The sequence below is a fragment of the Gossypium hirsutum genome, chromosome D05 (genome assembly GCF_007990345.1).
Source record: "Gossypium hirsutum isolate 1008001.06 chromosome D05, Gossypium_hirsutum_v2.1, whole genome shotgun sequence".
Taxonomy (NCBI): Eukaryota; Viridiplantae; Streptophyta; class Magnoliopsida; order Malvales; family Malvaceae; genus Gossypium; species Gossypium hirsutum.
Genome location: NC_053441.1, coordinates 43,383,612 through 43,407,729, shown reverse-complemented (window position 1 = coordinate 43,407,729; position 24,118 = coordinate 43,383,612). Strand labels below are relative to the sequence as shown.

At 37.1% G+C, this 24,118-nt stretch overlaps 1 protein-coding gene across 1 annotated transcript; it reads right to left on the bottom strand.

The window, feature by feature from the left end:
• Window positions 1-1,117: 1,117 nt before the first annotated feature.
• LOC121217177 (uncharacterized) lies at window positions 1,118-7,094 on the bottom strand. The gene is made up of 4 exons (XM_041092714.1): window positions 6,867-7,094; window positions 5,557-6,561; window positions 4,265-5,337; window positions 1,118-1,559 (listed from the first exon to the last, which is right to left on the bottom strand). Exons 1-4 carry the CDS (start codon window positions 7,092-7,094, stop codon window positions 1,118-1,120), a joined length of 2,748 nt encoding a protein of 915 aa, XP_040948648.1.
• Between the last annotated feature and the right edge of the window lie 17,024 nt (window positions 7,095-24,118).

The window sequence follows — 24,118 nt, the reverse complement described above, 5'->3', positions numbered from 1 at the left end:
TCTTTGGAGAACAATGAGAGTTGTAAACAATCTCACAAAATGTAAAAACATTAATTCAAGGTTCTTCCCCTTACAATGAAATTTAACACATATTTATAGGCAAAACAAAAGGGTAGCCGAATGGGTAAAATTGGAAGCCAAATTCGGCCATGGTGCTTCCTCAATTTGTTCCTTAAATTATGCATGATGTTGGCCAAATGCTTCCTTAAATTCTTCCATGAATTATGCATGATGTTGGTCAAATGCTTCCTCAAATTCTTCCATGAATTATGCATGATGTTGGTCAAATGCTTCCTCAAATTCTTCTATGAATTATGCATGATGTTGGCCAAATGCTTCCTCAAATTCTTCCATGAATTATGCATGATGTTGGTCAAATGCTTCCTCAAATTCTTCCATGAATTATGCATGATGTTGTCCACCTCTTCTTTGCCGTCCATGTACATTGTCCTAGCAAATTCAACAAATTTACTTAGCTTAAATCTCACACATTAATTCGGCTGAACCAAGAAATATTTAACTAAGACTCAATTTAAACTTAACAGCAACTAAGACAATTTAATTAATTATTTCAAAAAAAAATAAAAAATGAATAAGCTAAAAACGAGCTTGTTAAAAATTAAGCTGGAAGAGCTTGAAGTAAAGTGCACGGTTTGCTCATCTTGCTGGTCCATGAGTTTTCAAGTAGACTGGCCACGGATTCACCCCAGACCCGATCAACCAAAGCTGAAATTGTGTCTTTAAACTTCTTAGCCCTAGCTCTGGTAATAGGTCCTTTAGGCAGCTCGAGGGAAACATCATTCGCATTTGATAACTCATGGGGCCCGATTGCATCATTCCCTCCCTCTTCGAGGCGATTTGTCCCCAAATCGCTACCTGCATCAAAGGGAGATAAATCAGCCACATTAAAGCTTGCGCTAATATTGTAATCACCTGGGAGATCAAGCTTGTAAGAGTTCTCATTAATTCGTTCCAACACTTGAAAGGGTCCGTCTCCTCTTGGCAACAGCTTTGACCTTCGTTGGGCCGGGAACCTTTCCTTCCTCATGTGAACCCAAACCCAATCTCTGGGTTCAAACACTATTTGCTTCCTTCCTTTGTTTGCAGCTCGCATATATTATTCGGTTCGCACTTCAATGTTGGTTCTCACCTTTTGATGAAGTTGCTTCACATAATCGACTTTTCGTTTTGCATCGGTATGAACAAGCTGATCACGGGGCAAAGGAAGCAAATCTAATGGAGTTAGAGGATTGAATCCATACACAACCTCAAATGGTGAATGTTTAGTAGCAGAATGGACGGATCTATTGTAAGAGAATTCCACATGCGGTAAACATTCCTCCCACGCTTTGAGATTCTTTCGAATAATTGCTCGTAATAAGGTTGATAGCACGCGATTCACAACCTCCGTTTGTCCATCCGTTTGGGGATGACAGGTTGTTGAAAACAACAGTTTCGTTCCTAGCTTTCCCCATAGAGACCTCCAAAAATGACTTAGGAACTTTGCGTCTCGATCGGATACGATGGTTTTTGGAATTCTGTGAAGTCGTACAACCTCCCTAAAGAACAAATTAGCAATATGAACGGCATCGTCAGTTTTAGAACAAGCTATAAAATGTGACATTTTGGAGAATCTATCTACAACAACAAAAATTGAATCCTTCCCCGTTTTAGTCCTTGGAAGTCCTTGATGTGATCCGGCCCGGATTAATTGAGTCGATTCACTTGATTGCCCGATCGTCGACGAGGAATAGTTGAGTTAACGGAAATGGATGAAATAAGGCTAAAGATGCGGAAGCTTTCAAATGGTTTTAAAGGTTGGCTAAGGTGATGGTAAATTTATAAGGGTAGTAGCTCGATTTAAGGATAAAAATAAGAAAAATGGAAGTTGATAAATGAAGGCTCGGTTTTGTAAAAAGATATTATAGTTGGGTAAAATCTAGGATAGTCGGTGGAATGGATAAATGAGCTTAAACACCAGAAACGATTCAACACTAAAAGTGTCACCCCGATTTCTATTCGGTCAAGGTGGGATTGCGGAATTGTAGAAGGTTGAATGCCACACCAAAGCAAGGTGATAAGTTCAAAAGAGAACGATAGACGCCACTAGCACGCTAGATAAGTCAGATCGAAACTCGTACGAATTTAGAGAGGAGAAAACTCACTCTTTGAACAAAGTTCATTCAAATGATCAAAAGTCAAAAGTCCTTTACAAATGAAAGAAAACAAATATTTATAGGCACATAGATGACCATTCAAATTCGGCATCTAGGTGTTGACACAATAATAAAAACGTTCACACTAATGTATTAAAATAGTTCATAAATTCGGCAGATTCATGCACTAGCTGAATGGACACTTTCTTCCCCCTTAGTTTGTGCATGAATGCTTAGTCATAAAGAAAGGCTTCAAGTGACTTGTATGTGCACCAAAAGGTTACATTCATCTCCTTGGGACGTTCATGCACTTGTATGGACCATGTATCTTCATAATTAAACACTTTAATGGCATGTAAGTTCATAAATGGTAGCATGAACCTAGTAAATTCGTTCTCCCCTTTGTGCATGCACTTAATTCAATCAATGTGTTGAATTATTGAGTTAATTCCTTCCCTTGGACGTTCTTGAACCCATCCATGCATGTGTAGTAGCCTATAGGTCAATTCAAAGTGTGAACATGCTCAAGGAGCTCTATGGTCAACATAGAATTAGTTAGCAGCTACTTTTGGCCGAATAAGTGCCTTGGAAAGTTAAGAGACAGCCACCATACATGCACTTAAGCCATTCATGCATTCTATCATCCCATGCATTTGATCCATTCATGGACTAGCCTTTAATGTCCATACATGCATTCGACACATGCATGAATTTGTAGAAACATTGCATCTAGCCGTACATGCACCAGCATTTAATACTTCTTCATTCATGAGTGTGGAATGCCCAAAAGAGATGTTTCTTCATTCATACATTGTACCGTCCAAAGGAATGTACCTACATGAAATAAACAAGTCATTAAGACATCTCATGAACACTCATAAATTCGGCATGATGTGAACACATTAATGTCATGCATTAATTCGGCTATGTGAACATAATCAATTTATATAATGACAATGATATATTAATAACAAATATTAATATAAGACAAGTTTAATGCTTAAATGAATATGTGCAAATTTTATTTAATGTATTAAAGAAAAAACTGAGTTTAAACTAAAATGAGCTAAGTTTTAGCTCGTGAGCTAAAGTTGAGCTGAGGCTAAACTCCTAAGCTGAAGTTGAGCTAAGGTTTAGCTCGTGAGCTAAATATGAGCTAGGAGTGAGCTCGGTTTAGCTCAGGCAAGTTGGATCGAGCTTGAATAAGCTGGATTTGAGCTAGACGGAGCTCGTGGAGCTGGAAACGAGCTGGGATCAGCTTGCCAACATGTCAATGCTCGGCTTGACAGACTTGCTCGATGAAGTTCGCGGGGCGTGCTCGTATCAGTCCTAGGATAAAATCCATAGAAAGATCGACCCATGGTGCGTCAGGTATGGGCAACGGTTTGTAGAGCCCATGTGGATTAATCTTGGACTTGGCCTTCTTGCAAGTTATGCAGTGACTACAAATTTGTTCAACTTCTTTTCTCATTCCAGGCCAAAAGAAATGTTCTTGGAGGGTTGAAAACGTCTTAGCCACCCCAAAATGGCCCATGAGTCCACCACCATGTGCCTCGATCACCAACAATTTCCGTATTGAACTTTGCGGAATACAAAGCTTACCTTCGTGAAAAAGAAATCCATCAAACCTGTAAAACTTATCAACAGCTTTGTTTTCACAAGATTTATAAATATCACCAAAATTAACATCATCATTATACAATTCCTTCAAAAAGGCAAATCCGAGCAATTTTGAATCTAAATATGATAGCAAAGTATATCGTCGAGATAACGCGTCAGCCACAATGTTTTCCTTACCCTTTTTATATTTGATGATGTAAGGAAAAGATTCTAAATACTCTACCCATTTGGCGTGTCGTTTATTTAATTTTGCTTGTCCCTTGATATGCTTCAATGCCTCATGATCCGAGTGTATGACAAACTCTTTTGGCCATAAGTAGTGCTGCTTAGTCTCGAGAGCTCGAATTAGAGCATACATTTCTTTGTCATACGTCGGATAGTTGAGAACGGCTCCATTTAACTTCTCACTAAAGTATGCCACGGGCCTTCCATCTTGCATTAGAACGGCTCCAATTCTGACACCTGATGCATCACATTCAACTTCAAACATTTTAGCAAAATCAGGTAACACAAGTAAGGGAGCATTAGTTAAGCAAGATTTAAGAGCAATGAAAGATTTTTCTTGTTCCTCATTCCAATAGAAGGCAGAAGACTTCTTGATCACACTAGTTAAAGGTGCTGCCAAGGTGCTAAAATTTGGAACAAATCGTCGATAGAAGCTTGCCAATCCGTGGAAGCTCCTCACTTGGCTAATGCTCGTGGGTCTAGGCCATTCTTGAATGGCTTTCACCTTTTCTTGATCAACCTCCAATCCTTCCGAGCTGACCACGAATCCTAAGAAAATAACCTTGTTAGTATAAAAAGTACATTTCTTAAGATTAGCAAACAAGGATTCTTTTCTAAGCACATCCAAAACAGATTTTAAATGCAACAAATGATCTTCTAAGGAATTGCTATAGATAAGTATATCATCAAAATAGACAACGCAAAATTTTCTGATAAAAGAACGAAGAACATGGTTCATCAACCGCATGAAAGTGCTAGGCGCATTGGTAAGCCCGAATGGCATAACCAACCACTCGTAGAGTCCATGTTTCGTCTTAAAAGCGGTTTTCCACTCGTCCCCCTCACGCATCCGAATTTGGTGGTATCCGCTCTTTAGATCAATTTTAGAAAATATTCGAGCACCACTCAATTCATCCAATATATCATCGAGTCGCGGTATCGGATGTCGATACTTAATAGTGATCTTATTTACCGCGTGACAATCTACGCACATACGCCATGTTCCATCCTTTTTTGGCACCAATAAAATCGGTACGGCGCAAGGACTAAGACTTTCTCGTATATATCCCTTCTCCATAAGTTCATTGGCTTGTTTTTGCAATTCTTTGGTCTCTTCGGGATTTGTACGATAAGCTGGTCGATTGGGAATGGAGGCTCCGGGAATGAAATCAATTTGATGTTCTATTCCTCGAATGGGCGGTAACCCATTAGGAATGTCTTCCGGAAACACATCCTCAAATTCCTGCAAAAGAGAAACAATCGAAGAGGGCAGATTTGGATCCAACTCGTTAGTATTCAAAAGAGTTTCCTTGTACATAAGTACAAGAACCGATTGCTGCATCAAATAAGACTTTCTAAAATCACTCTCTTTCGCATAAACACTCATTTTCTTTTGCTCTTTTTCTTCTCTATTTTTTTGTTCAATCGATTTATTATTTTCTCTCACACTTTTCAAAAGTTTTTCTTTTTTTTTCTCAGTGTGTTTTTCGCTTTCTTTTTCATTCTCTCGAAATTTTTCAAAAGACTCTCTTAACTTCAATTGGTCTTCATAAACCTGCCTCGGTGTCATCGGGACTAAGGTGACATTCTTGCCTTCAAACTTGAAAGTGTAGCGGTTTGTAAAACCATCATGAGTAGCTTTACGGTCGAATTGCCATGGACGACCCAATAACATATGACCAGCATGCATAGGTACTACGTCGCATAAAACTTTGTCGGAATATTTTCCGATAGTGAACGGCACCAAAACTTGCTTAGTTACCTTCAACTCCCCTCCATCATTAAGCCATTGAAGTTTGTAAGGTTGAGGGTGCTTAGTTGTCGGCAAACCGAGTTTTTCAACCATTAAGGTGCTGGCCACATTTGTACAACTCCCGCCATCAACGATCAAGCTGCACACCTTACCTTGGACATGGCAACGTGTATGGAAAATGTTCTCCCTTTGCTGTTCGTTTTCAACGCTTTGAAGACTAAGACTTCGTTTAATGACGAGGATTTCGCCATCAACAGCATATTCAAGTTCGTCTTCTTCTTCGGCGGCTTCATCGGGGTTTTCATCATCGTCTTCCTCCGATTCGATCTCTCCATTAGCCCGCAATATCATGTTAGTTCGGTTAGGGAATTGACTTGCAATATGGCTCCTCTCTAAACACTTGAAACACTTTATTTCTCGTGATCGATTCGGCATGACAACTTCTTTACCTTTGCTTGTTTCACCAACGGGTTTGCTCACCTTAGAAGACAAAGGGTGATCTTTAGTGCGATTAGAGAAGTCTTTCTTACCCGTGCCTTGGTTCCACCTTTGAAAATTGTTAGTGCTAGGAAAGGTTCGGCTAGTTCCTTTTCTCTTCAATTGTTTTTCGACTTTGATGGCAACATGTACCATATCAACAACTTCGACATAGTGTTGAAGTTCCACCACGTTAGCTATGTCACGATTAAGGCCGGCTAAGAATCGAGCCATGGTTACTTCACGATCTTCATCCACGTTTGCTCGAATCATGGCAATTTCCATTTCTTTGAAGTAGTCCTCCACACTTCGATTTCCTTGCGTAAGATTCTGTAATTTTTGATAAAGTTCACGATAATAGTAAGAGGGTATAAATCGCTTACGCATTACGGCTTTCATTTCGGTCCAAGATGAGATTGGCCGCTCCCCGTTCCTTCTTCAACTCGTTGTGAGTTGATCCCACCATACCATTGCGTAATCGGAGAACTCGATTGCCGCCAATTTCACCTTTTTGCACTCCGAGTAGTTGTGACACTCGAAGATCACCTCTATTTTTCTCTCCCATTCTAGATAGGCTTCCGGATCAGATTTCCCATGAAAGGGAGGAATGGATAGTTTAATACCTTTTAAATCACCATCAACTTGGCCTCGATCTCTAGGACCCCTATTCCTTTGACCTCGTCGTCTTTCGTTTTGATCCAATGCTTGGCACTTTCCTCCTCGCTTGGCTCGAAGGGATCATCCACAAAAGGTCTTGCTCGCCCCCGCTCCCTTCTCAGTCCTTGAGGGGTTCCTTCTCGTGTTGGCCCTCCTTCCACTCGATCTAGCCTCTCATTGATGGATTCAAGCTCGTTACGGAGCATTCATTGAAATTCTCTTAAGAGGGCTTGTTGGCCTAAATCGGGAACTCCTTCTCTTCCCACCATGTTTTGCTCGGTATCTTGAGACATGATTATATACTAAAAGAAGAAATGTTAAAAATAATAATAATAATAACAGAAAATTAAATACCTCACCACAAAATTCTCACCAATTCCTCACAAAGAAAATTTCACACAATTTGGCTTTTACTCCTCTCTAATGGTCTCACCAATCGCTCTTGCCTTTTACCACTCGATTTTAACCTCTCGAAGTTCTCCGCAAACTAGATAGACGAATCAATACCGTTTTTCGTCGGCTTACAAAATTGAGTTGGCTTGGTGGGCAATGATGTCGGAAATGGTAGGCTATCAAACAAAACTTAAAATGAATTTCAATCACTTTTTTTTTAATTCCGAATTTTTTTTTGAATTTCTCTTTTTTTTAATACCGAATACAAAAGAAGAAAGAAAAAATAATAAATTGGATAAATTTTTTTTACGGATCTTTCACGTTCTTTTCGTCTGCGCCTAGACCGTAGGCAAAATTTTTTTTTTGATTTTTTTTTACAAAACCATAATATCAAAGATGATGATTCTTACTCCGATTCGGCTAGCTCTGATACCAGATGATACGCCCCGGCCTCGATGATGAGAGTCGAGTCGTTGATGTACCCGATCGTGAATTGGAGTAATATCAAGGTTTGTCGAAGATAGGTTAAGAAAGAAGGGATAAAGGCTCAAATTTAGTTCAAAAGGGGTTATGAAGTGTATTGAGGATGATAGGTGAATGAAAACCATGTATTCAAGTTGAACCAACACAATATAAGTGTGTTAACCCAGGACTTATACGAATACTTAGGAAAGGTTAAATGTTGTATGGATGGAAAACGAATAAAATGGAACCTTGACCCACTATCAAAGATGATAGGAACCTCGGTATAACTTGAACGCCACACTTTGGATGCAAAGTGATAAGTTCGGATAAGAAGAATGGGTTGACGCCACAAGGGTTACTTGATAAGTCAAACGAGTCTTTGGAGAACAATGAGAGTTGTAAACAATCTCACAAAATGTAAAAACATTAATTCAAGGTTCTTCCCCTTACAATGAAATTTAACACATATTTATAGGCAAAACAAAAGGGTAGTCGAATGGGTAAAATTGGAAGCCAAATTCGGCCATGGTGCTTCCTCAATTTGTTCCTTAAATTATGCATGATGTTGGCCAAATGCTTCCTTAAATTCTTCCATGAATTATGCATGATGTTGGTCAAATGCTTCCTCAAATTCTTCCATGAATTATGCATGATGTTGGTCAAATGCTTCCTCAAATTCTTCTATGAATTATGCATGATGTTGGCCAAATGCTTCCTCAAATTCTTCCATGAATTATGCATGATGTTGGTCAAATGCTTCCTCAAATTCTTCCATGAATTATGCATGATGTTGTCCACCTCTTCTTTGCCGTCCATGTACATTGTCCTAGCAAATTCAACAAATTTACTTAGCTTAAATCTCACACATTAATTCGGCTGAACCAAGAAATATTTAACTAAGACTCAATTTAAACTTAACAGCAACTAAGACAATTTAATTAATTATTTCAAAAAAAAATAAAAAATGAATAAGCTAAAAACGAGCTTGTTAAAAATTAAGCTGGAAGAGCTTGAAGTAAAGTGCACGGTTTGCTCATCTTGCTGGTCCATGAGTTTTCAAGTAGACTGGCCACGGATTCACCCCAAACCCGATCAACTAAAGCTGAAATTGTGTCTTTAAACTTCTTAGCCCTAGCTCTGGTAATAGGTCCTTTAGGCAGCTCGAGGGAAACATCATTCGCATTTGATAACTCATGGGGCCCGATTGCATCAAGTTTCCTCCAAGAATTCTCTCTTGAGTTTTCTTTAGAAGTAGTTTTAACAATCTTTTTGATTGTGGGAGCCATCTTCAGCCTTTTTCTTGCCATTGATTTTCATTGGAGGGGAGATTAGAGCCGTTTGAAGGGAGTTGTGAAATCTTTCAGGATTTCAAGGCTTCTGATACGGGGGTTGCGCGCGGACAAAGATCGATTTGCCAAGTCACGGGAAACTCCTACGAAAGCTCTAAACAATCAGATCTAAAACGAAACAGAAAATTAAAAGATTAGAACTTTGAATTTCCAGATCTGAAATAAAATTCCCAAATCAGCAAAGAATCAAATTGAGAATAGAAATAAGTGTTAATAAGGGTTCTTGAAACCCTAAAGAAGATTGCGATTCTGCCCAATTGAACACCAAGATAGTTTTCCCCAAATTTCGGCAATCTAATTTCACCCAAAAGAGTATGAATGAATCAGCAAGAACCCTAGAAATTGGGGATTTTTGGCCGATTCTTTAAGATAGAAAAAGGCTGGAAACACAATAAGAACAGCAAATAAATTAGATAAAGATTCGGCACAAGCAAAAATAAAGAAAAGAAATTGACAGCAAGCAAATAAAAGAAAAGTCCTAAGAAGCCTTGAAATCCCGAAAGATCTCACAACTCCCTTCAAACGGCTCTAATCTCCCCTCCAAAGAATATCAATGGCAAGAAGAAGGCTGAAGATGGCTCCCACAATCAAAAGATTGTTAAAACAACTTCTAAAGAAAACCCAAGAGAGAATTCTTAGAGAAAAAACTCAAAGAGAATTCTGCACTTAAACAAATCTGAAATTTTTGATATAATTGAGAAGAATCTAACATGGTGATACGAGTCACAAAGGCCCAACCCAAGCTTAAGAAGGTGATGGGCTCAAATCAAGAAAATCAAGATTCACTTTCTTGTTTTCAAGAAAATCAAGAAATCAAATCTTGGCCCAATTTTGCTATTCGGAGCGATTTCAAGAATCAAGAAAATCAAGATTTCAAATCTTGGAAATCTTGGTCCAAGAAACCGAATCTTGCAGCCAAAGCGCGTTGGATCTCCATTACGAGCGTCAACGACCCAATTTCGGTAGGAGATGGATCACAAGCCCAAATTCTTAAAGGCGAGGCCCAATAAGCAAATTCCCAGCCCAATCAAGAAATCCATACATATTTAGTTGAAAATCAGGCCAAAATGTCAAAGGGCCCAATTTGTAAATATTTTAGTTGTTTAAGTTAATTTTTAAGTTTTAGGAATATCAAATGTTAAATTCGGCCCAAAACAGCCCAATAGGATGCATGGCCGAATTTTCCTTTGTTTTTTTTAATTAAGTTTAAATTTTTTAAGTTTTCTAATTAGATTAGGATTTGTTGGAGGCCTATATAAGCATTGGCCAGCCACCCTTTGTAAACATCTTATTATCATTCAATACATTAAATTTCAGTTTGTTAGAGTGCAGAATTTTCTTTGGGGTTTTCTCCAAGAATTCTCTCTTGAGCTTTCTTTAGAAGTTGTTTTAACAATCTCTTGATTGTGGGAGCCATCTTCAACCTTCTTCTTGCCATCAATATTCTTTGGAGGGGAGATTAGAGCTGTTTGAAGGAATTTGTGAATTCTTTCGGGAATTCAAGGGTTCTTAGGACTTTTCTTTATTTCTTGCTGTTTCGATTTGTTTCTTTATTCCTACTTATGCCGATTCATTATCTAATCTTTTCTTTTTGCTGTTCTTGCTTGTGATTCAGCTTTGTTTAACTCCAAGATCCTTCCATTTAATCGGTCTACTTTTGGGTAGTAAAGTTTCGAATCAAAATCCCTAAATCCTAGGGTTCTTGTCGATTAATACATTCTAATTTTGGGGAAATCAAGTTGCTGGAATTTGGGGTTTTTCTTGTCGGTTTGTTCTTGGGCAGATTCGGCTTGTGGGGTTTCACTATTGGAGTTCGATTTCATCTCCTTGAACTCCGAAGACATTTATTCATTCGTTCTTTGTTCCTTGCTGCTCATTTAATTGAATTTGGGGATTTAATTTCAGATCTGATTAGTTTAATCTTGTTCTTTGTTTTTAATTTTCAAATCTGTTCATTTAGAGCTTTCGTAGGAGTTTCCCGTGACTTGACGACTCGATCTTGGTCCGCACGCAATCCTATATCATTTGGTATCAGATTTTGGGCGTTTTGGGTTTTCTTGGTTGATTTCTAAACTGATCTCTATTTTTAAAGCATAAACAGCAGTTTTACCCAGAAAAATTGTTCAAAAAAATTCATTTGAGTGGGTAAACGTTGTCTGATTGATCTGAAATTTTATATACATGTTTTTGGCACTGTGATTGAATTATAAAAAAATTATTACCGCAAAAAAATCAGTCAAAAAAGTCAAAAAAATCAAAAAAGACAAAATTCAATAAAAATTTAAAAAAAGATTCAGTGGGTTGAATTTGGTGCCCAAAATTTCCAGATCAAAAATTCAATATTTAAGGAAATTCCAGATTTAATTTCATGATTCAGGAACACCTCGAACGAAGTTGTCAAGTTACTCCGCAGTTTTTCGGGTTTTCTGTTTTCAGCAATTTTTATTGATTCTTAGCTATAGGTTTTTATTTGTTTGCCTTTATTCTTCCTTTACGTTATCTAACACCTTCTTGTTTCTTGTGTTAGTAGGATTTAAATGTGTGCACAACTTCTTCCTCGGTGCAACACGAATCAATTGGTGTCTCGTCAGTTTTTGGCATCCTAGTGCAAATTAGGATTCTTTGGTAGATCGGTTCATCCACTCTCTAATTGGTTGATATAAACTCTGATAAAGAACTCACAAGATTGAATTCTACCTCATTGAGAATTTGAATTTTCTTTTTGAGTGATTAACGGTGAGGTTTGCTAACTTTTATCTTTGAGTGTTGAGTGTTTATTTTGCAGGTATTTCAAAAAAAAAGAGGAAAAAAATAAGATGGTAGTCCGCCGAACCCTTTATAGCCAAATGGGAGACGATTTTGATAACCAAAGGACCAATATTTTCCATTCTAGGTGTTTTATAAAAGGTAACTTATATTCACTTATTATTGATAGTGGGAGTTGTTCGAATCTAGTTAGCAGTTATTTGGTGGATTCCTTAAAGTTACCTTGTATCGAGCACCCTAAGCCATATCACCTTCAGTGGCTTAATGAATGCTCAGAAGTTAAAGTTACAAAACAATCCTTAATCACTTTTAAGCTCAGGAATTATGAGGATGAGGTATGGTGTGATGTGGTCCCAATGCATGCGGCACACTTGCTCCTTGGACGGCCCTGGCAATTTGATCGTGATGTTACACACCAAGGCAAGCTTAATAGATACTCTCTTGTGTTTAAAGGCCGAAAATTCACTCTTGCTCCTTTAAATCCCAGTGATGTATATAAAGATCAATTAAAAATCATGAAATTTTGTGAGGGGGTGATACGAGTCACAAAGGCCCAACCCAAGCTTAAGAAGGTGATGGGCTCAAATCAAGAAAATCAAGATTCACTTTCTTGTTTTCAAGAAAATCAAGAAATCGAATCTTGGCCCAATTTTGCTGTTCGGAGCAATTTCAAGAATCAAGAAAATCAAGATTTCAAAATCTTGGAAATCTTGGTCCAAGAAACTGAATCTTGCAGCCAAAGCGCGTTGGATCTCCATTACGAGCGTCAACGACCCAATTTCGGTAGGAGATGGATCACAAGCCCAAATTCTTAAAGGCAAGGCCCAATAAGCAAATTCCCAGCCCAATCAAGAAATCCATACATATTTAGTTGAAAATCAGGCCAAATGCCAAAGGGCCCAATTTGTAAACATTTTAGTTGTTTAAGTTAATTTTTAAGTTTTAGGAATATCACATGTTAAATTCGACCCAAAACAGCCCAATAGGATACATGGCCGAATTTTCCTTTGTTTTTTTAATTAAGTTTAAATTTTTTAGGTTTTCTAATTAGATTAGGATTTGTTGGAGGCCTATATAAGCATTGGCCAGCCATGATGTGATCCGGCTCGGTTGATTGAGTCGATTCACTTAAGTTGCCCGATCGTCGACGAGAAGTTCGTTCGAAATTGTTTTAAGATGAAGATTGTTTTCAGTTTAAGCGGAAGACTTTTAAAAGGGTTCAAAAGATAGGCTAAATTCGGATATTTTGTAGGTTCGGTTTAATAAGAAAAGAAATAAAGTTTATATTTAATAAATAGGATGGAGATGAAAAAAAATGAACTTAAGTATTAAGAACGATTCAATACTATGTAAAGTATTGCCCCGGGACTTATATTGCTTAAGGTGAAATTTGTGGAAGGATAGAAGCGAACCTTGACCCAATACCTATATAGAGGTAAGAACCAAAGGTATAAAAATATGGTTGAACGCCACACCGATTCGGTGATAAGTTCATTGGAGTTCGGATTGACGCCACTAGCAAGCTAGATAAGTCGCTTCGAGACTCGAACGAAAGAAGAGAGGAGGTAACCTCACAAGAACAATAGTTCATTCAAAAATTTGACAAAAAGTCCTTTTACAAAATGAAATAGCAAACTATTTATAGACTAAGTACTAGCTAGCCGAATGGTCATCTTCATGGCTAAGCAAATTAAGCTAGAAAATTCTAGAATTGAAGCATTAAGTTGTTGTAGCTAAATTCAGCTGATTGAAGTCCAATAGGCAGCTTCTTGACTAAGCAAATGAACTTGGAATGCTTGGAAAGGTGCATGGCAGCAGCTAGGTTCGGCCAATGAGCTTAAATGAGCTCATTAAGATGCAACTCTTGGCTGAAAAAATACCAGCATTAAAGGAGAACGTGAATGGCCAAAATAAGTTGAAAAGTCAGCCTTGAAGAGTCCTTTAGGTGTGAACATGGCCAACTGAAGAGACATGGGTGTGAACTCCAAGTGTGAACGGCATTATGCTGTTTTGGGGAATGAATTCGGTCAGCTGAACATTCACTTGAAGATCCATGTATGTGTCATCAAGTTCATTGAATCTGATGTGAATGCACCTTGCTAAATGTCTCTTCCAAATTCGGCTCACTTGAGGGCTGATGAATGCATGGGATGCCAATAGCTTTGTCTAGATTCGGCCAAGGTGTGAATGGACACTTCAAAAGATATCTTTTGGCCGAATAGGTGCATAGGAAATCCAATGGTCAGCCACCGATGCATGTAGGTGGATATTCATGCACTCTTCCATTCATTGTATTGAATCATTCATGCATCATCTTTAAGGCAACCATTCGTTGTAGGTAGTCATGCATGTACCCGAACATACATTGAACCAGAAATGTTCATGAATCCTCATTAATTGTGTTCCCACATGTGGATGTACCTACAAAAGATATAAACAAATTAGATTCAAGGTACATTCAGCTTATTTAAATAATATCAAGACATATTTAACAAATTAAAATAAAGACATAAATAAAATATAATTAATAATAAATTCGGCTAGCTCAATGATAGTCAAAATTCTTGATGAGCTGAATTGAGCTAGAAAATTCAGTTATGAGTTGTAGTAAAAATAATTAAAATAAAACTATCACTCAAATTATTCAAATAATAAAATTAACGAGCTGGAAAGAAGCTAAATTGAGCTCGATTGAGCTGACTTGAGCTCGAGTGAGCTGGAAACGAGCTAAACGGAGCTCAACGAAAAGGAATTGAACTATTTCAGCTTGCATGGATTTGCAAGCAATGCTTAGGGAGCTGGTCCAAAAGTGTGCCCAAGGCGTGGCCGTATCATCCCCTCCCTCTTTAAAGCGATTTGTCCCCAAATCGAGCCATTGGTTCACTCGATCGCAGCAACTTTTACTTAGCTTTCCTCGGTCGAACGGGATGGATTGGAATTGGGACAACTGAAAGGAATAACCATGAGTTAACAAAAATGGTTTCAAATAAATTTGTAATCCAAATGCAAGCAAAATAGAATAAGAAAATCCCATGGGAGTGGACGGATGCAAAGCAACATGTTCACAACCATGCAAACAAACTAATTTACTCGTTAATGCCTCGTCAATTATTCGAAACGTAAATGAACATGTTCTAAGGCATTCAAATGTCTCAAATCGTTTCCACAAGTCATAACCAATATGTGAATAACGAATCAAATCAACAAAACAATCTTTGGCACCACCTAAAGAGAACAACGATGTTTCAAAAAGTTCATGAGCCTTACCTTTAAAAGTAGTAAAACAAAGATCATTTTTAAATAAAGCTGAACAGTTAAACACATCACAATTTAAATTCCTTGCAACAACCAATTCTTCAACAAAAATTTTATTACCAACCGAATAGGGCAGAGAAATTTTAAAGTTATCGTAAATCATACCTTGTTTACCTCGAGGGATGGAAAAACAAGGATCATTTTTACCTTTGTCAATCATCATAAATCTTCTCTCCTCAGAAATGTAGTCTAGTCGAATCTCTGTGGCTGAATTATCCTTAACGAAATGAAATGCGAACTTCAAATACAACCACAAAATGGATTAAGGAATGAATTTAAATTGAAATCAAATTTTTCATACCTCAGTTCCTTGTTCAACACCCCATTATCAAAACAATAGAAATTGTTCACACAAAATTGATGAAGCTTGACTTTCCCATAAAACGAACCAAAATAGATTCCGGGTTTAAAAACTTGATTTTGAGTATTCATGCCAAAATGTAGCAAAAATTTCATTAAACCAAACACGTTAAACCAATGGGATTTTTGCATACACAGGGACAAACAATTAAAACTTTTCACATTCATCAATTCATACTTGCACAAATTCATGGATTTTCCACAAAGCGTTAATTGGTGCACAAAATTGTCACAAATGAAGAATTTAATCACCTTTCGTGAAAAACCGTCATCACGCAAAATTAAACCTTTGGTTTGTTGATTGGAACAAAAATCAACCACATTCAGGGAGTAGCAATTAATCAGACCAAAATAAAGAGAGCGTTTAGAAATTAAGTCACTAAAAAGTATTTCAACAATTTTCAAACCTGGGGGTCGTGACTCGATCGTTAACATTTCCTCACCTCTCTTACCTTTGAACTCTTGAGGCACGTTTTCATCTTCAACCTTACCTATACTGACCATATGAAAATGTCTTTCATCGGAAAGGTAGTGAAGTTGAAAATTATCGTTTGATATCTCGGGCACCTGGAAAGAAGAAACAGAACAAGAACAAGTTTCATATGGATTAGTCGAAATGCTCCTCACTTTTTCTGGTTCGTTTATCTCTTTTTCTCTCGTTTCTTTTCTAATCTCAACTTCTTTTTTTCTCTTTTCATTTCCTCTCTCATTTTCACTTTTATTTTCGACCTCACTCTCTTTTTGGATTTCTTTTTCTTTTTCAATCTCTTTTTCTTTTCTTTCGATTTCTTTTTCTCGCTCGTACTCTTGTACAATCTCAATTTCTTTTTCGAATTCTTTCTCTTCATTTTCTTTTTCTCTCGCTTTTTCGATTTCATTACAATGTGCAGTCGACACGAAAGAATCAAAAATATAATCATTTGGCTCAAAGAAAGAGAAAATATTTTCATAAGCTTCTCGTCCATTTCTTCGAGAACAATCCTTTGGGAAGGACTTCTTTGAAGCATACGAGGAATAGCTCGTCCTTTCTCGCTCATCTCGAGTGATTTTTGACTCGAAGTTTTCTTCTCGCGGTCTCGAAAGCCTTGTTGAATAGGAGTCTTGATATGTGTCTCTTCTCGAATAATGTCGTCGTGATGCACTTAACTCTATTTCTCGACTCGGTGTAGTTTGCTTCCGTCGGGCTTTTTCCTCCACTCGGTCCAAACGTCTTTTTAATGGGCTTAGTTTTTCCTCCAATATTCGGCCCATCTCGTTCACCAAGTATTGAAATTCATCGGTAGAGAATTCTTCTTGAGACATGATTCAAGAAAATGTTAGAAAATCGAAAGATAGAATAAATAGTAAATGAACCTCACCAATTCAAAATCCTCACCAATCTCTCACAAAGAAATAATGATTTTCACTCGCACTCGTGTTTACACTCTTCTAGGCTTTTTCTTTGATGTAAAACACACGTGCCTTTTACCTCTCGACCTCGTCTCACAATTTCGTAATTCGTCTCGATAGACTTAATTTGCTACTTGAGGGTCGGTTTCAAAATAGGTTACAAAGGAATGATGTGGGTGTAGGGTAGGCTAAACAAAATAAAATCAAGGCTAAGTGTGGCGTTGGGATGGGTAAATAATGGTAGGAAGGGAAACTTGATGATCGGAGCAAATAAGAGAGAGAAAAAAAAATAAAAATAAAAACTCGCAAGACTTTTCACTTTTTTTAACTTGATTTTTTTTTGGTCACCTTTTTTTTTTTGCTCGATTTTTTTTTCACTTTTTTTTTTGAATTTTTTTTTCAATCAATTTTTTTTTCGAAATTTTTTTTTGATTTTTTTTTGTTACTCCAATACAATAGTAAGCTAAATACAAGGGAAAAAAAATTTAAATTACAACTCAAACTTTTTTTTTTTGATTTTTTTTTCACGTTTCGAACCTACTTACGGCCTTATTACGAACGTCGGCGCTCCTCGTTTTAGTAGCTCTGATACCAAATGATGTGATCCGGCTCGGTTGATTGAGTCGATTCACTTAAGTTGCCCGATCGTCGACGAGAAGTTCGTTCGAAATTGTTTTAAGATGAAGATTGTTTTCAGTTTAAGCGGAAGACTTTTAAAAGGGTTCAAAAGATAGGCTAAATTCGGATATTTTGTAGGTTCGGTTTAATAAGAAAAGAAATAAAGTTTATATTTAATAAATAGGATGGAGATGAAAAAAAATGAACTTAAGTATTAAGAACGATTCAATACTATGTAAAGTATTGCCCCGGGACTTATATTGCTTAAGGTGAAATTTGTGGAAGGATAGAAGCGAACCTTGACCCAATACCTATATAGAGGTAAGAACCAAAGGTATAAAAATATGGTTGAACGCCACACCGATTCGGTGATAAGTTCAATGGAGTTCGGATTGACGCCACTAGCAAGCTAGATAAGTCGCTTCGAGACTCGAACGAAAGAAGAGAGGAGGTAACCTCACAAGAACAATAGTTCATTCAAAAATTTGACAAAAAGTCCTTTTACAAAATGAAATAGCAAACTATTTATAGACTAAGTACTAGCTAGCCGAATGGTCATCTTCATGGCTAAGCAAATTAAGCTAGAAAATTCTAGAATTGAAGCATTAAGTTGTTGTAGCTAAATTCAGCTGATTGAAGTCCAATAGGCAGCTTCTTGACTAAGCAAATGAACTTGGAATGCTTTGAAAGGTGCATGGCAGCAGCTAGGTTCGGCCAATGAGCTTAAATGAGCTCATTAAGATGCAACTCTTGGCTGAAAAAATACCAGCATTAAAGGAGAACGTGAATGGCCAAAATAAGTGTGAAAAGTCAGCCTTGAAGAGTCCTTTAGGTGTGAACATGGCCAACTGAATAGACATGGGTGTGAACTCCAAGTGTGAACGGCATTATGCTGTTTTGGGGAATGAATTCGGTCAGCTGAACATTCACTTGAAGATCCATGTATGTGTCATCAAATTCATTGAATCTGATGTGAATGCACCTTGCTAAATGTCTCTTCCAAATTCGGCTCACTTGAGGGCTGATGAATGCATGGGATGCCAATAGCTTTGTCTAGATTCGGCCAAGGTGTGAATGGACACTTCAAAAGATATCTTTTGGCCGAATAGGTGCATAGGAAATCCAATGGTCAGCCACCGATGCATGTAGGTGGATATTCATGCACTCTTCCATTCATTGTATTGAATCATTCAAGCATCATCTTTAAGGCAACCATTCGTTGTAGGTAGTCATGCATGTACCCGAACATACATTGAACCAGAAATGTTCATGAATCCTCATTAATTGTGTTCCCACATGTGGATGTACCTACAAAAGATATAAACAAATTAGATTCAAGGTACATTCAGCTTAAATTAAATAATATCAAGACATATTTAACAAATTAAAATAAAGACATAAATAAAATATAATTAATAATAAATTCGGCTAGCTCAATGATAGTCAAAATTCTTGATGAGCTGAATTGAGCTAGAAAATTCAGTTATGAGTTGTAGTAAAAATAATTAAAATAAAACTATCACTCAAATTATTCAAATAATAAAATTAACGAGCTGGAAAGAAGCTAAATTGAGCTCGATTGAGCTGACTTGAGCTCGAGTGAGCTGGAAACGAGCTAAACGGAGCTCAACGAAAAGGAATTGAACTATTTCAGCTTGCATGGATTTGCAAGCAATGCTTAGGGAGCTGGTCCAAAAGTGTGCCCAAGGCGTGGCCGTATCAAGCCACCCTTTGTAAACATCTTATTATTATTTTTTCTATCAAATTTTAGATTTGTTGAGTGCAGAATTTTCTTTGGGTTTTCTCTAAGAATTCTCTCTTGAGTTTTCTTTAGAAGTTGTTTTAACAATCTTTTGATTGTGGGAGCCATCTTCAACCTTCTTCTTGCCATCGATATTCTTTGGAGGGGAGATTAGAGCCGTTTGAAGAGATTTGTGAAATCTTTCGGGATTTCAAGGATCTTTAGGACTTATCCTTTAATTCTTGCTGTTTTCGATTTCTTTCTTTACTTTTCTTTGCTTATACTTGTGCCGATTTCTCATCTAATATTTTGCTGTTCTTGTTTGTTTTCCAGCATTGATTAAACTCAAGATCTCATCGTTTAAGTTGTTCTCCTATTGGCAGCACCCATTCGAACCCAAAAATCCCCAATTCCTAGGGTTTGGCCGATTGGATCTCTTTCAATTTGGGGATCAATTGATTGCTGGAAATTAGGCATTCTTGGCCGAATCAATCCCTTGGCAGATTCGCATCCTTTCCATACTTTCAATTCCGTGTGATTCGCTTATTCTATTTCTTTGTTTCTTGCTGCTCATTTAATTGAATTTGGGGAATTTCAATTCAATTCAGATTTGCTTTTAATCTTGTTCTTTGTTTTAATTTTTAGATCTGTTCGTTTAGGATCTTTCGTAGGAGTTTCTCGTGACTTGGCAACTCGATCTTGGTCCGCGCGCAACCCCGTATCAGGGGGTAAGGGAGAAAGGACAAATACAAAAGATAGAGAGAAAAGAGGCTAGTAGTGAAAAAAGTCAAAATCTAAATAGCCCAAAGGTGAGTGAATCCGCAAGTGGTAAAATGAGAGTGAAAAATTTGATGGCAACAAAAAAGATGTGCGGAGAGCCCTACTCAATAAACAGCCTTGTATCCTTGTGAGGTTTAGGCAAAACTATTTATCTTTATCTAACAATAACGAAAATTTGCCTAGTGTGTTTCAATGTTTTTTGCAGGATTATGAGGATGTTTTTAGTAAGACCCCTAAAGGTTTACCACCTTTACGTGGGATAGAACACTTCCATTGGCCACATTCGAAAGATAACTTTCAACTTCAATACCTCTCAAATGAAAGACGCTTTCATACGATCAACTTAGGCAAAGATGAAATCACACTACATGATCCTGAAGGTAAGTGAGGTAAGGAAATTTTAGAAACCGAGTCCAGTGCAGATTTGAAAATTATTGATAAAACTTTTGGTGACTTAGTTCTTAAAAGATCCCCTCATTTTGATCCGATTAATTGTTACTCTTCGATTGTGGTTGATAAAGTCATTACGAAAAGAAGCGTGATTTGTTATTCTCTTGATTTACCTTGTGTAAAATCCTCGAATTTGTCCAAATCTGTTTTGGAGAATAAGGTAACGAAATTTTCCAAATTTGTTTTCAATTTATATTCGTGCCTTAAACAGTTTATGTGGTTGTACATGAAGTTTGAGTTCCATTTGACAAAGGTTAACTCAACAACGGAGATTCGACTACACTATGCCCCCGATGAGCGAAGGTTTGTTTTAAATGAAAAAGGTAAAATCGACCCTTATTCTTTTGCTTATCAAGGTAAGATGCTTGAAACCTTTGAAACACTTTTGTACTCCTCGGATAGCGACAAAGATCGTGTTGATGAACACTTAGATCGAAACGTGCTTGACTGTCCTATTTTATTTATTGATGATAAATCTATTTTGATGGTTGATAAAAAGATTCTTGTTTTTGATACTGCATGTGTGAGTGAATCTATAGACCGTCGATTAAGGCATGGTAATTTGAATCTGTCCATTCACATGCGTTATACCTGTTCTATTATGCTTATAATTGGACTACAAGCTTGTTTGTGTTGCTATTTACTATTTCATGGCTATTCTTTTCAGTGGACTCAATTGCCATTAGTCCCGTTCGATCGAGGAAAGTCGAGTTCATTTGATTTTTTTTAGATTCGAGGATGAATCTTTTTGAGGAAGGGGGGAATGATACGAGTCACAAAGGCCCAACCCAAGCTTAAGAAGGTGATGGGCTCAAATCAAGAAAATCAAGATTCACTTTCTTGTTTTCAAGAAAATCAAGAAATCGAATCTTGGCCCAATTTTGCTGTTCGGAGCAATTTCAAGAATCAAGAAAATCAAGATTTCAAATCTTGGAAATCTTGGTCCAAGAAACCAAATCTTGCAGCTAAAGCGTGTTGGATCTCCATTACAAGCGTCAACGACCCAATTTCGGTAGGAGATGGATCACAAACCCAAATTCTTAAAGGCGAGGCCCAATAAGCAAATTCCCAGCCCAATCAAGAAATCCATACATATTTAGTTGAAAATCAGGCCAAAATGTCAAAGGGCCCAATTCGTAAACATTTTAGTTGTTTAAGTTAATTTTTAAGTTTTAGGAATATCACATGTTAAATTCGGCCCAAAACAGCCCAATAGGATGCATGGCCGAATTTTCCTTTGTTTTTTTAATTAAGTTTAAATTTTTTAAGTTTTCTAATTAGATTAGGATTTGTTGGAGGCCTATATAAGCATTGGCCAGCCACCCTTTGTAAACATCTTATTATCATTCAATACATTAAATTTCAGTTTGTTAGAGTGCAGAATTTTCTTTGGGGTTTTCTCCAAGAATTCTCTCTTGAGCTTTCTTTAGAAGTTGTTTTAACAATCTCTTGATTGTGGGAGCCATCTTCAACCTTCTTCTTGCCATCGATATTCTTTGGAGGGGAGATTAGAGCCGTTTGAAGGAATTTGTGAATTCTTTCGGGAATTCAAGGGTTCTTAGGACTTTTCTTTATTTCTTGCTGTTTCGATTTTGATACGAGTCATAAAGGCCCAATCCAAGTTCAAGAACGTGATGGGCTCAAATTGCCACAAGGCCCAATAACGAGATCAAAGGCCCGACAAATGCGGTCCAAACTAAATGGGACCATTCAAGAGCTTGTTAGCAAGGCCTTAGATGCATACACGAGAGAACAAGAAAATCAAGATTCACTTTCTTGTTTTCAAGAAAATCAAGAAACCGAATCTTGGCCCAATTTTGCTGTTCGAAGAGATTTCAAGAATCAAGAAAATCAAGATTTCAAATCTTGGAAATCTTAGTCCAAGAAACCAAATCTTGCAGCCAAAACGCATTGGATCTCCATTACGAGCGTCAACGACCCAATTTTGGTAGGAGATGGATCACGAGCCCAAATTCTTGAAGGCGAGGCCCAATAACGAAAATCCAGCCCAATCAAGAAATTTCTTCATACTTAGTTGAAAATCAGGCCAAAATGTCAAAGGGCCCAATTTGTAAACATCTTACTTGTTTAATTTAATTTTTTAATCTTTAGGAGCATTACATGTAAAATTCAGCCTAAAACAGCCCATATAAGTGCATGGCCGAATTTACCTTGTTATTTTATTAATTAGGTTTAATTTTTTATTAGTTACTTGTGAGATTAGGATTTGTTGGAGGCCTATATAAGCATTGGCCAGCCACCCTTTGTAAACACATCTTATTATTATTTTTTCTATCAAATTTCAGATTTGTTGAGTGCAGAATTTTTTTTGGGGTTTTCTCCAAGAATTCTCTCTTGAATTTTCTTTAGAAGTTGTTTTAACAATCTTTTGACTGTGTGAGCCATCTTCAACCTTCTTCTTGCCATCGATATTCTTTGGAGGGGAGATTAGAGCCGTTTGAAGGAATTTGTGAATTCTTTCGGGAATTCAAGGGTTCTTAGGACTTTTCTTTATTTCTTGCTGTTTCGATTTGTTTCTTTATTCCTACTTGTGCCGATTCATTATCTAATCTTTTTGCTGTTCTTGCTTGTGATTCAGCTTTGTTTAACTCCAAGATCCTTCCATTTAATCGGTCTACTTTTGGGCAGTAAAGTTTCGAATCAAAATCCCTAAATCCTAGGGTTCTTGTCGATTAATACATTCTGATTTTGGGGAAATCAAGTTGCTGGAATTTGGGGTTTTTCTTGTTGGTTTGTTCTTGGGCAGATTCGGCTTGTGGGGTTTCACTATTGGAGTTCGATTTCATCTCCTTGAACTCCGAAGACATTTATTCATTCTTTCTTTGTTCCTTGCTGCTCATTTAATTGAATTTGGGGATTTAATTTCAGATCTGATTAGTTTAATCTTATTCTTTGTTTTTAATTTTCAGATCTGTTCGTTTAGAGCTTTCGTAGGAGTTTCCCGTGACTTGGCAACTCGATCTTGGTCCGCGCGCAACCCCATATCATTTGGTATCAGATTTTGGGCGTTTTGGGTGTTCTTGGTTGATTTCTAAACTGATCTCAATTTTTTTAAAGCAAAAACAGCAGTTTTACCCAGAAAAATTATTCAAAAAAAATTCATTTAAGAGGGTAAACGTTGTCCAATTGATCTAAAATTTTACATACATATTTGTGGCACTGTGATTGAATATAAAAAAATTAATCCCACAAAAAAATCAGTCAAAAAAGTCAAAAAAAAAGTGAAAAAATCAAAAAAGACGAAAGTCAATAAAATTTAAAAAAAGATTCAGCGGGTTGAATTTGGTGCCCAAACTTTCCAGATAAAAAATTAAATATTTAAGGACATTCCAGATTTAATTTCATGATTTTTTGAGATCAGGAACACCTCGAACGAAGTTGTCAAGTTACTCCGCAGTTTTTCGGGTTTTCTGGTTTTAGCAATTTTTATTGATTCTTAGCTGTAAGTTTTCATTTGTTTGCTTTTATTCTTCCGTTACGTTATCTAACACCTTCTTGTTTCTTGTGTTAGTAGGATTTACACGTGTGCACAACTTCTTCCTCGGTGCAACACGAATCAATTGGTGTCTCGTCAGTTTTTGGC

Coding starts and splice junctions, on each gene's coding strand:
- LOC121217177 (XM_041092714.1), bottom strand. CDS start 7,094: ATGCTCCGTAACGAGCTTGAATCCATCAATGAGAGGCTAGATCGAGTG. Junction 6,562..6,866: donor AGATCGAGGCCAAGTTGATG/GTGATTTAAAAG, acceptor CAAAAATTACAG/AATCTTACGCAAGGAAATCG. Junction 5,338..5,556: donor TCCCGATGACACCGAGGCAG/GTTTATGAAGAC, acceptor TATTTGATGCAG/CAATCGGTTCTTGTACTTAT.